General features: G+C 39.8%; 1 protein-coding gene across 2 annotated transcripts; it reads left to right on the top strand.

Moving 5' to 3' along the window:
• The first annotated feature begins 704 nt into the window (after positions 1-704).
• LOC133459655 (mortality factor 4-like protein 1) lies at positions 705-14,624 on the top strand. 2 transcript variants are annotated; one of them, XM_061739820.1, is made up of 12 exons: positions 705-849; positions 1,180-1,226; positions 1,316-1,383; positions 3,610-3,696; positions 3,950-4,030; positions 4,999-5,024; positions 7,768-7,856; positions 9,808-9,909; positions 11,110-11,198; positions 11,673-11,845; positions 12,966-13,050; positions 13,824-14,624. In XM_061739820.1, the coding sequence occupies exons 1-12, from the start codon at positions 810-812 to the stop codon at positions 13,906-13,908; spliced, it is 972 nt and encodes a 323-aa protein (XP_061595804.1). In that variant the 5' UTR covers positions 705-809; the 3' UTR covers positions 13,909-14,624. The 2 variants fall into 2 exon arrangements, with proteins under 2 accessions (XP_061595804.1, XP_061595814.1); XM_061739830.1 differs by lacking the exons at positions 705-849; positions 1,180-1,226; positions 1,316-1,383 and adding an exon at positions 1,419-1,546.
• The last annotated feature ends 708 nt before the right edge of the window (positions 14,625-15,332 follow it).

Here is a 15,332-nt window from a genome sequence, read left to right as displayed (position 1 = left end):
TAATTCCTCGGGGGTCACGCTATGGGTCTCTGGAAATCACCTACATACAACTTGCATTGTAATAGAGTTTGAGTTTGAGTTTATTCACAATACCATAATAATAATAATAATAATTAAAATAATACAATTGAATTAAACGGGTAGAGTGAATGGGTCCCCCAAGGAAGCTAGAAAAGCTTATAGGTGGGGGCCCATAGTTCGTATACGGGTGAGGGTACAGTCAATGGTATAAGCAGTTACCATCCGTAAAGAGATGGTGATGGATAAATGCATACAAAGTACACAAAAAAAACACTTAACATACATACTTAACATTACATACACATACAGTCACACACATACATCCCAGCAGTCCATGAAGAAGCATTTTATATTATATACAGGTTAGTAAAAGATTATTTTTTAGTTGTCTTTTAAACTTGGAGATAGAACGCAACACCTTGAGGCCATCATCATCATCAATCCCATTCCAAATCTGCGGCCCCCTGCAAACAACACTCATACTGGCGCGCACATGTCGGCGACATTTCCCTAATATGAGTGGTTTGATTCTTGTTTGGTAGACGCTATATAAATGAATTAAAAATAATAATCCTACTAATGGAATTGAATGTAATAAAAAAAAACACGAGTTTTAAAGCGAGCCCCTGAACGCACCGCGCCTCTCACGATCACGTGACCCGCAGCAGTCTGTTGTCCGCTCCTGCGTCGCTCTGGCTCCAATGTCGCTGGTGTTTGTCTCTGGAACAAATGGGCTCTGGCAATGCACGAATTTGATCATTCAGAGATCCGATCAGTTGAGTCTGTGAATGGCGCCAAAACAGGACCCTAAACCTAAATTTCAAGAAGGTCTGTTACTGCTAAACCTCTCTGAAGATGAAGCTGTAGCGCCTGGGGGGGCGGGGTTTGTTTTTGTTGTTTCTGATGCTGCTCAAGGGCTTTGCTTGTGCTCTGTTTGCTGTTGCTTTTTATTAATCCGCACGTTCATGTGTAAACTTGGCGACAAAATAACACTGAAAGTGATGTAACTTTGTGTTAAAGCCTGTCAGATAAAGCTAATCCAAAGTTGTGCAGAAGACGATAGTGCTAGGCTAACTGTGGCTAGCTGCTCTTGTCCATTCATATATACTGTACACATGTGTGTGTGTGTTTCCTCACATGATATATCCTGCCTTTCAGGTGAAAGAGTCCTGTGCTTTCATGGGCCACTGCTCTATGAGGCAAAGGTTTGTGTTTGTATGTTTTAGTGGTTTGTTTATTAACTTGTTACATGTAATAGTCACCCAGCTGACCTGTTTGTGTCCTTGTTTTGCAGTGTGTCAAGATCAACATAAAGGATAAGCAGATTAAATACTTCATTCACTACAGCGGATGGAACAAAAAGTGAGCAAGTTTGTTTTAGCAGTTTGTTTTTCTTCATCTGTTCTTCTTCACGTGTTTATCCTACCAGGGTCGGCCACGTTCCTCCGTTGGTATGGCACCAGAGTTTCCTAATCCAGGGGGCAAATCCCAGCCCAAAAGATGAGCATAATCCTCCAGAACGCACGTAAACATTCACACTGAATTACAGGATCAGCAGTTTTATTATTGTGGCGAGCTTGTCAAGTAAGATCCTGTCAGAGTCGGTGAGCGCTCCCTGTACCCCCTACACATGAACTGACCGTTTACATATTGCTGCCAGCTAATGCAGAGACCGTTGGTTGTACACTACCTTTCATATTGCATTGTGTTATATGACATAGGGCAGCGTTTGGTCCCACTGCCCTGCATGTTTTAGATGTTTTCATGCTCCAGCCCAGCTGAATCAAATGGATGGGTAGTTAAAAGATGAATGCGGGCTTGAAGACCACCTTATGTTGATCATTTGTTCTGAACCAGCTGTGTTGGAGCAGGGAAACATCTAAAGCACGCAGGGCAGTGGCCCTCGTGAAGCGGACAGGGGCACACTGAAATAGGGTATTATTGTGCTCGCTAAAGATACAAATAGCACCACAGATGTCGACCTTGCTATGTAGTGCACTATATAGTGAGTAGTGTGTCATTGTGGCTACTCTTAACACAATTTAAAACACTGTCTTCACCAATACTGGTACTGAAAGCTCTTTACACTATAACGCACTACCAGCATAGAACATCTTTCTCGTCAAAACGCAGCAAAATCAGTGACCAGAACTTAAATATAACGGCTCTACGGACTCATGGGAAGGCGAAAAACTTTGGTTTATATTGACCTTCAAAAAGCTTGCACTTGTTAATAGTTTTTAAATAATATAAAGCATTATTATTGGCGTGTTGAGTCTGTCACCCTCAGTGAAATTGTCATTGTGCCCACTCTAAATACTCTTGTTCTGATTTAATCTCTGTAGTACACCTGATCAAAGTGTAGTATTTATTTGGTTGAAATATGTGAGCTTGCTTTTATTTTCCTTAGTTACAGGGTTTTGAAGTACTAGATTGTCAAGCAACTTTAATTACGCATTTTGACCCAGCAAGTGTTTGTATTGAATAATAATAAATCCTTCGATCATCGGACGACCTGCACCGCCACCTGAGCCACTACCGCCCAAAGCAAGATTTAAGCTGTGGTGCAGCTACAGTAAGGCTAAGTTTAATAAGCTACAGGTGGCATACAATGATGCACTTAGAATTATTTTGAAGCTCCCTAGGTGGACGAGTGCCAGTCAGTTGTTTGTGCACAGTGGTGTTTCTACCTTAGACGCTGTCCTTAGGAATCTCATGTATAATTTTATGGCAAGGCTGAATGACTCAAAAAATGAAATTATTATGGCTTTAACCATGCCCAAAAAGAGCAGTACTAGGTTCTTTTCTAGTTTTTGGAGGTATTGGAGAGGGTGTTTGTATATTTTTTAGGTATGTTCTTATTCTGTCCTTTGTTGTTTTGTTTACTGTTGTTGTTGTCTCTTTTATTGTATTTAATGGACCTATCTGAGTCTGAAATAAAGATTGAATTGAATTGATAAGCAAGATTTAGCTTACATAAGTCTGTTCACCGAGCTAGACTCTTCAGTTAATTACCCATCAATAGCTCAAGCTGTTCAAGTTTTAAGTACAGCCAAAAATATCTTTATTATTTAGCCTTATAGAAAAGTGTTGGATGATGCAGAAATGTATAAATTCTGTTTTAGATCACATGGTTTCTGATATAATTCTTTTTTTTTTGTCCATCCACTTAATGGGACTTCATTGGTAACTTCCAGCAAAGCGAATGTTATTCTAAATTAGACAAATAGTTTGGCATTTTAAAGAGGAGGAAGATGATGTGTGTCTATGTGTGCACATGTGACAAACTTGTTACTTTATAATAGCGTGCTTTGGGGTGGGTGTCCTGAAATAGCAAGGGAGGCACATAGACGGCCGTCAAATAACGGAGCGTCTGTTGGTGGTAAATGTTGTAAAGATGCAATAATGTGCCAGTCGATAGCAGCAGCCGAACTTGGTCGGCGTATGTCACCGCATCAGTAGCGACATCCTATTTTCAATCTCAGATTCTCTCCATGTTGTTTTGTTTTTTTCCTGGTGTGTCTTTGTGATGGAAATGAAATGAGTGGGATTGTGTTTCCAGGTGTAATGTTTCTTTTCCTTTTTCAGCTGGGATGAATGGGTTCCTGAAAGCAGAGTTCTCAAATATGTGGACAGCAACCTCGCAAAACAAAGAGAGCTTCAAAAGGCCAATCAGTGAGTTCTTTTTTTTTAACACTGCACATCAGTTATTATTAGAAAGTGCCTTTCTGATATATCTTTTCTGTTTTTATTTCTTTTTTAAATATTCATTACTTTTGTACACAGCACAAAACTTGTAATGCATTTTAAGCGTTCATTTGTTTATTATATGTTGCTTTCTCTTGAAACATCAGCTTTTGGATGATTCAGCATGCATTCTGTTAAAGCAAGTTACCTCACTATTCTCATTGATGTTTTTCTTTTCCAGGGATCATTATGTTGAGGGAAAGATGAGGGGTTTGGCACCGAGCAAGAAGATTGCTGCTGTGCAGCAGAAAAATGTTGATCTGTGAGTGTTCAGTTTGTTTTCCCAACCTTTTTAGATTTTTGTGTAAAACTTTTTTTGTGTTTTAGGGTTCCTAAAAAGTAAATTATGAGAATTCAGACAAACAAATGAGAGAGAAGTGTTGTGCTTGGCCCTTCCTATATTAGGCCAAAGAGTTCAACATTACAAAAAGTGTTGAAATAAAGTTTTAAAAAAATGCAAACCTCCTGAGCTGGTAATTGTTAGAAGACAATTGACATGTGACTAGGCAGAGGTAACTATTAAAGTCTGGTCTTCAGAGACCGCTCTGGACCAAAGGTTGATGCTTATCGTTCTGGAAAAGGTTACAAAAGCATCTCTGAAGAGTTTAAACTCTGTGAGATAAGAATAAAGGTTTTAGGTGTTAAGGAGCTCACTTTGGAAGTAAGCAGAAGATGCTCATGCCATCTGTGAAACACGGTGGCGGTTGCTCCAGGGTTTGGACCTGTTGTTCCTTATCTGTGTCAGAACAGCTCGACATCTGTGATAAAACACTGAATTCTGATTGTATTACTGAATCTAATGGAACAATCTTAAGAACAAGTGTACTGTATGCAAACGGTCTCTGCGAACTGTTTATGAAGCACACAGAAGACGGTTTCATCAAAGAACAGCTGAAACTCTCTCTCTCTCTCTCTCTCTCTATGTTTCTCTCTCTCTCTCTCTCTCTCTCTCTGTTTCTCTCTGTTTCTCTTTTTCTGCTGAATAGTTATTTACGACATTTCATTTGAAAATGTTCTCATTATTTTAAATAGATCCTCATAGTCTTTTTGTAGGTTGTGTTTTTAAATCTGGAAAAAGTGCATGAAATGTATTAAAAAAAGCAAAAAGTATTAAAAATAAATTTAAATGTTAAAGTTTTCATTGTCTTTCAAGCATTACAGTTTATCTGGGAACTTATACCTGTTTAATATCCAAGTATTAACTATGATGTCCTTTTTTTTGTATTCCAGGAAAGTGAAAAAGGCAAAACAGAAGAGTAAGTAAAACATTTGCTCAAAATAGTCTTGCCAAAATGTTCTATTAAAACTATATATTATTAAAGGGGCTTTTCCAGAAATTTTTATATATCAGAGACTGCAAAGATTTTCAGTTTAATGATACTTTATTATTTCTCAAGGGGAAATGGTTTAATTACATGAAAGTTTAGTTTGTCATGAAGAAGAGTTATTGTAGAGAGTAATAGATCAAGTTTTTTCACTTCTTTTTCCACATATAGCATCTATTACAATACAAGTTGTCTCTAGGTGTTTCCCAGAGACCCAGAGCAATTATTACATACACAGTGGCAGGTAAAAAGTCCCCTTTAAGAGGGAAGAAACCTTGGGCAGGACCTGGCTCATAAGGGGAGACCCCGCCGGGTGCAGCAGGAGAAGGGAGATGAGAAAGGGAGAATAAAGAGAACAGAGGGGACAGGCACAGATATTTTGTGAGTGGTACATAAATGTGGGCAGGGATGATCTCCACCTGCCGTCTGTTCTGCAGTGATCCTGAAAACGTCTCTCAGACTGAAGATGCTGTGTTGTGTAGAGGAGGTGCTCGGTGTCCAATTATGTTATGCAACAGTCAGATCTTTTTTCCGAGGCTCCAGATTCCCCAGCAGAGTCTTCTTCATCAGTCTGTTCAGTCTCACTGGGAGTTTAGTCATTTGTAACACTAGGTCAGGGGTCTTCAACCCTGGTCCTGAAGAGCCGCAGTCCTGCGTGTTTTAGATGTCTCCTTGCATCAACACAATCTGATTCTAACTAAAAGTCATCCAGGTCTGTACAAGTCTATTAAAGACCCAGCCCTTTGTATCAGGGTGTGATAAAGCAGGGAAACATCTAAAACATGCAGGACCGGGGTTGCCGACCCCTGCAATAGGTATTGAGGGCAGATAAATTAGGTTTCTTTTTTTAGGTACTGGAAGAAGGCAGATGTTTTTCACAGCACTGGACTTTCTCCTGGTTCAGGCTGTGCTTAAGAAGGTGCAATAGAGTCTCACAGAGCTGGTCTGAACAGACATTCAGGACTCGAGGACCTGCAGCCTTGTTCTAATTCGGTCTCCTGCTAATTCTTCACCCGACTGCTGGCCACAGACAGACAGGATGGCGGATGCAGATGGGGTTTTATTGTTGATCTGTGGGGAGATGATGATGGGACTGGACATGATTGAACGGGCATGAAATGAGACAGAGGTTTAACAGTGAGAGATACTTACATCTGTCCCTGTTTTCCTCTTTAGAAGCCCCTTCTCATTATTTACGTATTTTTTTTCAAAATATCTTTCTCCCAATTTTTTTTTTTTCTCCCCATTTTTGACCCAGTGCTCCTACTTAAGTGACAGTCCTGGGCATTGCTCCCTCTACCAACCCCGGGAGGCCCTGCACTGAGCTCAGGTCTCCTCCTTAACCTGAGGAGTGAGCAGGCCGCTTCTTCTCACCAGACAAGGCGGATCCTCCCCACCCCATCTGGCGCCCCGGCTGGCCAGAGGGGGCAGTAGAGCCCAGGACTGCTGCATGTTTTTGTGAGGGTAGCTCACATTGTTACCCAAGGGAATGGGGAGAACATGCAAACTCCACAAAGAAAGGCCCTTTCACCAACCCCCACCCAGGGTGTGGGTGCTGAAGTCATGGGGGAATGAAGTAAATGAACCCAGGACCTTCTAGCTGTGAGACTCTTCCTCATTTTCAGTAGCTCCTTTAGGGCACTGATGATCTAGGACTTAGTTGGGAAGCACGTCAATACTCTGGTGGGAGTGGTGGCGACATCCTCTTCATTAATCAAAATAATTATAATTTTTATTATTATAATTTTACTTTACTATTCATAATTAACTCACCAAGTGCATCACACTTTGTAGTTTCAAAGCACAAATAGTTATTTGGTCACAGGTTGCCTGAATAGCAGGTTGGTAAGTGGAGGTTTGAAGTACAAGATTAGGATCTGCTTTGTGATGGGCAGATGCCGGATACATTTGCACGGAATAAAAGCAAAGCTTTTTTTTCCCCCTGATGGAGAAGTTGAGAAAAAACCGTCTGAAGGGTAGCAGAGGGTTACTTGAGGTCCAGATGTGGTCCTTCACAGTTGGATGTTCAGGATCTCCTGTCGATAACTATCTTTTCAGTCCTTTCCGTCTTTACTTTTGTGACTCCACTCGCATTCTCCATCTGCCCAGAGACATGTTGGAGTCAGAAATAGTTTCCTCGGGCTAGTTCTGGTGAAACACCTTCTCCATGTTCCTCGTCTTTGCTCCAGTCTTATTGCCATATCACATTCCCCATGATGATCAAGGGGACACAATGCTTCAGATGATGATTTTTTTCTTCAGCTCAAATGCTTTTAAAAATCTCACAAGTCATTTTAGAAACTCAAGCAAAAGTAAGAACAAATCTCTTAATAATAAGCCGGCTTTAAGGAAAGGACTCAGAAAGCCTCACAGATACACATGAAATGAGCACGCACACTGCCATTCAAGATCTGCATTTCTATAATATTTGTTTCAATATTTTATTGTTTATATTTAAAATGTTGAACGTTTTGGGCTTGTCAAGTATGAACCCAGGATTTAGTATGAGCTATAAGATTAGTGCTAATATTACATACATCGTTATAGCCTTTTATCTTTTTACTATTATATGTACATTATCTTTGAATTTATGCTGTGCAAGGAAAAGCGTTAAAGAAACTCCAAACTGACGTATTTCATCAATCACAATAATAGTTGTGATGGTTGTGTTCAGCCCCAGGGCCGGCTGAAGGCACCAGCAGTGGTGAGACGCCCCAGGGACCACGGAAGAAGAGAGCACGGGTTGATCCCACTGTGGAAAGTGTAAGTATTGTGTAACTGGAAACTTCAGAGCCACATGAAAATATAGTTAACATATATAAAGTGGTCTCCCCTCAGCCTGCCAACTCAGAGAAGGAGGAAAGCAACCAAATTCTCTCTGTCCATCTCCCTCCAGCCTGCTGCCACTTTATTGAGGTTTTTGTAGTGAAATGAGGAGGTATCATAGAGATAACTTCTCATTTCAACTAACTGGATCAGCCGTTCCTCATCCATGACTGTTTCCTACAGCGCTTTCAACCGGCTTTCAACGCGAGCGACAGGAAGAAAATAGAAGCTGGGCGTCCGACAAATGTTCAGCTCAAAACAGCGTGTCGCGCTGCGCAGAACTGCGTCGCTGCGGCCAGTTAGGACAGTCCAATAGAAAATAAAGCAATGGAATTGATTTTGTCGCTGACGCTCGCTCGCATCGCATGCAGTTAGGACATGGTTTAATAGTGTAATAGTGTATGTAGCCGGCTGCTCTTCTGCCCAGAGCGATGCTTTGTGCCATCCCCTGAATTTCTAATTTATTTAGAAAAAACAATCAAAAGCTTGTTTTTAAGACATTCATGGCCTGTTTAAAATAGATATTACATGCCATAATAGGTCCCCTTTAAAAAAATATTGAGACATCCTAGTCAAGAGAACCTTAAAGTGTCCGAGTGACTGTGGAAAAACTGCAGAGCGTCCTTGTTCTTTGTCATTTCATTCAGCTTGCAGAGTTGTTTCAGGTCTTGCTGATTCATGTGTGAATGTGAATGTGGCTGATGTGCCACAATAGTTAGCCTTCTATTTTCTTTTCTATTTATTTATTTTTAACGGCAGTGGCTGCAGTAAGAAGCATGGCTCTGTTTGAGCCATCTGTATTGTCCTAAAAGGAACCTTAACTAATATGACTTTTGTGGCTCATTAGATAAAAATCATCAGGGTTAATGTATTATTTTAAATCTGCTTTAAAAAAAAAAGAAAGGAAAAAGGAAGTGATTTTTGTGGTTGCTGTATCTTAATTCATGACATGTTGAGTTGGGGATTTCTGGAAAACAGAGCCCTTCCAACCAGTGGTCCCTGAGAACCTGAGCCTCCCCCTGACAGTGATGGCATGTAGCCTTGGTTGTTATCGTTCGGAAGACCTTTCTCTTTCATTTTTGATTCAGGTCAATGTAACAAAAAGTGTTCCAGGTTAGAAATGACAAATATGTGCGAAATTTCAGAACGAAACAGCTGCCTTAATTGTCAAAACACTGGTAAAAGTCATCAGAATGGAAAATGTAAAAGTCCCATGAGCCTTTGCTTAACCAACTTGTTGACTGCACAGTTCCACGATGGTGGAAATTCAATGGTCGCTCATGATGTTTTTCTGATTTTCAAAGGTTCACTATTGACTTTAACTGTTTCCAGGCTGTCTAGCTGTCGTTTTAAGAGCTGGACATTGATTTAGCAGTGAATACGTTTTGAAAGAATAGATATACGGTAGCAGGAACATTGCCAATTCCTTTTCTCAAGTCATTTATTTTACGGTTGTGAAATGCTTCTACGCTGGTAATGTTGACAGTGATGTTTTCTGACACAGAGCTGAAACATTAGGGTGGATCTGTTTTTGTTTTGGAGCGACTAGTTGGATCGTTGTAGCCTCGTGTGGCAACAAACACGTTTGTAACCATCGGGTGTATTTCCTCTTCTGTGACACTGAGCACAGGGAATATTGATATATTTACATTTAATAACAACTAATATGAACCCTATTAGACACTGATTATGAGTGATATAATAGCTTCTGTGTGCAAGATTAAAAAATATATATGTTTGGAGAACGTTCTCCTTTTAAAAATGTATGACTTGAGAACAGTTTAAACTAATTAGAAAATGGAATTAAATAGCAATAAACTGTGGTTAACTACAAAGATTTGTGGGATTTTCATGATTAAATGTAATTAGTGTCTGTATGTGTGTCAAGGAGGAGATGTTCACCAACCGAGTGGAGGTGAAGGTGAAGATCCCTGAGGAGCTGAAACCCTGGCTGGTGGATGACTGGGACCTCATCACCCGACAGAAACAGGTGGGAAGGGGTTTCTTCCATTTTAGCTGTGATGAGGTCAATGAACAGGTTCCAAAGTCAGTAAAGTGTCTTTAAAATGACAAAGAGAGGACGTCCTGCATCTAAACCCTTGCAGAGATAAAAAATAAAATGAAAGAAATGCTGGAAGTATCTAATAAACAGCAGTTATTTTACACAGTGATCTGGAAATGAGCCAGGAAAAGATTTACTATGAAAACCAATATGAATTTAAGCCGGTATTTTCTTAGAGTGCAAACTTATTCTTGCTCTGTTTTTATGACTTGTTAGACTTTAAAGGAGCCGTCTGTAAGAAATGGCCAAAACTGGTACTGCAGTCACTTTCAAAATATTGTTGAGCGGCGTGTACCCTCCCCCTCCTCCCCCCGACCAGAGGTTGCCAGGTAGGCTGCAGAATGCAGCAGGAACGTAGGCTGCCACGGCTGCGATAATTAGAGCCGAGCTGGCAACCCGGATGCCGAAACAATACTGACTTGGTGATTGGGAGATAGGTGGAGGGTGGAGCTTCAGAAACAATACTGACTTGGTGATTGGGAGATAGGTGGAGGGTGGAGCTTCAGAAACAATACTGACTTGGTGATTGGGAGATAGGTGGAGGGTGGAGCTTCAGAAACAATACTGACTTGGTGATTGGGAGATAGGTGGAGGGTGGAGCTTCAGAAACAATACTGACTTGGTGATTGGGAGATAGGTGGAGGGTGGAGCTTCAGAAACAATACTGACTTGGTGATTGGGAGATAGGTGGAGGGTGGAGCTTCAGGCCAAAACAAAAAATGACAACATAAACATCAGTTGAGGGCTGCAACTCCTCTTTTTAAACTGGAATATCCTGGCTTGAGTGCTGTTGTCAGTGACATAAGTATTTGAAATGAACATGATTTTTAAATGTCTGTTGACATATCGGGGTCATTTTATGATTCGTTTTATTATTGCTCTTACATACAGCTCCTTTAAAATGATGGCATACATGCAAAACAACTTTAGAAGATATCAAATACTGAAAGAAATCTCCATTGGAAGAAGTTTTTACTATCAATACTATAACTTTATCAGTAAAACAGGATGCTTGACCTCTACATGGTAGTTCTGACAGTAAATGTCTTGTGTGTTCCTGAGACAGTTAGGCATAGTAATTACCGTCATAGTTTTTTATTTGGATGAAGACTTTTCTGTTGTCCCCAGCTGTTTCATCTGCCTGCCAAGAAGAATGTGGAGATGGTTTTGGAGGAATATGCAAACTACAAGAAATCAAAAGGAAACTCTGACAACAAGTAAGAATCTCTTGATGTCACATTAGTATTCTGCCATGAAATTGACTGGCTTCACTGCACATTCGTCCCATCATGCCTCCTGTAACAAAATGTCCACTTTAGTGTCTTCAGTTTCCTTTTTTGGATGAGTTAAAGCTGGTGTTCTTTAACTTTTGTTTAGTTTTTTCACACACTGCCCCAGCATTCACCCATTTATCCCAGAACATTTATTTATTTATTTTTCTTCTTTTGTGGACGTCACGAAAGGTGATGATCTTAAATCCTTCAAGAGTATAACCAGTCTGGGTAAGATTGTCACCTTCATTATTGCTGTCATCATAGTTCATCACTTATTTTAAGCTGCAAAGTCCATTTGCTTTCTGTGCTGCATCACAGTCCAATAAAGAGAAGACAGAAATGAGCCCACAAATGACAACAGTGATGGCTTTTATGGCAATTTCTAAGCTCCTCTGAACTTATTCTGTAATCACTCAGAGAGTATGCTGTTAATGAAGTGGTGGCAGGGATTCGAGAGTACTTCAACGTCATGCTGGGTACGCAGCTGCTTTACAAGTTCGAGAGGCCTCAGTATGCGGAGATCCTGGCTGAACACCCGGACATGCCGATGTCCCAGGTGTACGGAGCTCCACACTTGTTGCGGCTCTTTGGTAGGTGCTTGTGAAAAACTGATAACACACACTTGTACATATGAAGGAAATACTCCCACTTGGGATCATAAATATTCACTGGTGTGACAACAAACATACATAGATGTAATTCTGGTGTAGAACTGTTTAGTTGAGATGCAAGTGTCTTTCTATGAACAATCGAGTTAATCTCACTCGTATAAAATAAATAAATAATACAATGCTCTTTGATGAGGTTTGATTACTGTGAAGTCTGCTAGAAATCTTGTGATACCAAGAGCAATTGATACTTGAGTTGATGATTAAAGTTTGTCTCATAAAAGTATTGAAGACTTGCTTCCAGCAACTTGGCCCAACTTAAATAAGCTTCTTTTTTTTTTTTTTTTTAAAGAATAAATAAAAAATAAAGTTTCAGAGTATGAGCAGTAATTAAATTCTTGAACAAACGTGTGTGTGTGTGTGTGAGAGAGAGAGAGAAAGCAGTTTGCTCTACTGCACCCATCATGTCTATATTTATTTATTTTTTTTAATGTATATTGTACTATTGGTGCTGTGACAAGTACATTTCCCTGGTGTGGGATAAATAAAGTATATCTAATCTATTTTCTGCTGAAATCAACATTCTGGTTAAATTATTGGAAATCGTATCTTCACAGTAACGAGTGAAGTGAGTCATTAATCAATATAGATTCTGAGTGCCAAAGACATTTTATAAAAGGAGAGCATAACAGTCAGAGCGTAAATAGACTTGATTTTGCAGAGACACTTAAGTTAAAATGAGGAGAATCTCTTTTAAAACATGACTACATATGCATTATTGAGGTGTCCTAAGCAATAATATTCATTTGAAGCAGAGTTTGTACTAGCGTTACAATTCTGAATTAAGAAATTAACTTCTTGACATAAAACTGACACTTCTTCAAAATCGAAGAAAGAAATGGACTCATCACAAATAAGTTTCCCTGATTATGGGTGTTAAATCAAGATGTTTGACATCAGTCATCAGGTCAAGCTCTATTTTAGTCGTGGCTCAAGCGCAACTATTTCCCTTTTTTTGTGGCATTTAAAAAGAATAAAACAAATCTTCCCCATCTGGTCTCTTCCTGTATTGATCACGAGGTATGTTGTCATCCATCAACAGTTCGAATCGGAGCCATGCTGGCCTACACGTTACTGGATGAGAAGAGTCTGGCTTTGCTGCTCAGTTACCTCCAAGATTTCCTCAAGTAAGCCGTAACTCCCAGGGCCACCGGAAACTCTGTCATGTTTGGCTGGTTGTCAAATGTACCGTGCCTTCCACTTTCATGTTAGCGCAGCCAAGCTTGTTGAAAACACTTAAAAGTCGAGCGACAAAATCAATTTTTCTGCTCTGGAAAATACTGTTGCTCACACTGGCTGTGTACTCTGCAGTATATTGTGACAAATGGACCTTGTTTAGGTGGTTCAGATAGAGAACACCTGTATGGGTGATTCTTGTGAGACATTTGATTCTTTTTAAAAGATCGTGTAAACTATAAATATAAAGAGGCAGAAAATACGTCTGTACCTCACTGTAGACACTTAAAGACTTGTGTGCCATCATTTTAATCAGATTTTATTTTAATTTCTTATTCGATAAAGTTCCTCGTACTGGTAATCGATCTCACAGTTTCTATACCATATAACCATATAATTGTATGTAGACATATTAATGGTGAAGGACACTGAATTTTTGTAAAGGCTTATATTGTTTTTAAAGAAAAAAAAATCTCTTGAGTCACTTTGACCTGATACACAATTTCATGCAAAGAACGTGTGTTTTTGTGTCACTTTGGGCTTTATCTCATGTTTTGAGACAATCTCAAGTAGCTATCTCCTGTTTACCGAGCAAATCCTAACATCAGGCAGACACTCGTCTCTGTCCTGTCCTCTTGGTTGGTAAACTGAATAAGACAACTGTTACGTGACAGCCTTATCTGACTTGGTCCACAGTAACTATCAGCTCTGTTTTCGTCTCCAGGTACCTGGTAAAGAATTCAGCCACGCTTTTCAGCGCCACTGACTACGAGGTGGCACCCCCAGAGTACCACCGCAAGGCTGTGTGAGAGATTTCTGCAGCACAACGCTCGGCGTGAAGCACATCACCAGCCTGTCAAGACACACGTCACGAACACTGCTACACTTTTATGTATGAACTTCGAGTAAGTTCTTCACTTGAACTGAAACGCTCCCTTCACAGAGGTCTCAGTACGTTGTTACAGTTTAAAAAGAAAAAGATAATAAAAGGGTAAACCTTTTTCCAGCTAATTTTCCTTTTCCCCTCCCATTTCATTTTTATATATCCATTTTTTTATGACACAAACATTTCCACAATGCAACTCTTTGGTGTTTTTGTGCATTCCAGCTGAAGTACTGCATGTGTATATTTATTAGTGTTTCTTCTGCCACATGTGGTGCAGTTTAATGCTGAATTGTATCATCAGCCATTAATTTGTATTTGTATGTTGAGTATTTGTATCAATTTGTAAAAATAATGTTTCTACACAGTCTCTATGGTTTACTTCTTTGTTTTTTTGTTGATGACATCTTGTAAATTACTTAGTGTTGTAATTGTTCTTTAAAGATGCATTTTGAAATAACAGATGAAATACTGACAGCTGCTCCCAGCTGTCTTGCAGTCATCGCATCAAAGATGCATTCTGTAAAATTTGGTTTTGTATTCATGCGACAACCACAGTGGGCAAAGAAATTAATTTTTCATGCACGTGTGAATTCATAAAAATATAAATTTCTGCCACGGGAAGTTGTTACTGTTTCAAGTCTCATTATTTATATCATAAGTTTAAAGGATCTAACATAACAGCAAGCATAAATGTTGAATCTGTTGTCACTTTCGGCGATTGATCTTTGTAACAGAATAACAAAACGGGCTTCATAAATACTGTACATTCCCCAAGATCAATGTAAATAAATGATTATGGATGAAATATTAAGGAATACCACAACAATACCACAACAAGTCTAATTCCTAGTTTATAACTCAGCATATATCCAGAGTCAAGGAGTTGACAAAGAACAACTTTCCATTTTGTGAACCTGCTTCATGCTCCTGACGGCTGCAGGGGAACTGAAGCTTATCCCAGCTGTGATTGAGCGGGAGGCAGGATGCTCCAGTCCATCACAGCTTGGATAAACCAACCAGATAATTCAGTAAAACCAGGATTACCTTTACAAATTGTTTTGCAGATGAGTATATGAGGAAATTATTTCATAGCAAAATATCTTGAGGGACATGGAGGATAAGGGTTGATGATGTTCAACAAAGTGTTCTGCTGTGTTAGGCCGATTCATTTGGCTTAGGCTTTTTATGTTATGTTTCCTTTCTGACAAGCCGTACCCATTTGGATGTTGGATTGGCAACATGAGGGGCAGAGGGAGTAGGGGCAATGGAGTGGGGTTCAATGTCTTGCCCGGGGATAAGATTGGGCTGGAGATGGATCCTGCAGCCCTGCAGCTGGAGGGGATGGAC

The sequence above is a fragment of the Cololabis saira genome, chromosome 2 (assembly GCF_033807715.1).
Source record: "Cololabis saira isolate AMF1-May2022 chromosome 2, fColSai1.1, whole genome shotgun sequence".
NCBI lineage: Eukaryota > Metazoa > Chordata > Actinopteri > Beloniformes > Belonidae > Cololabis > Cololabis saira.
The sequence above is the reverse complement of the archived record's forward strand: the minus strand, read 5'-3'. Positions and strand labels throughout refer to the sequence as shown.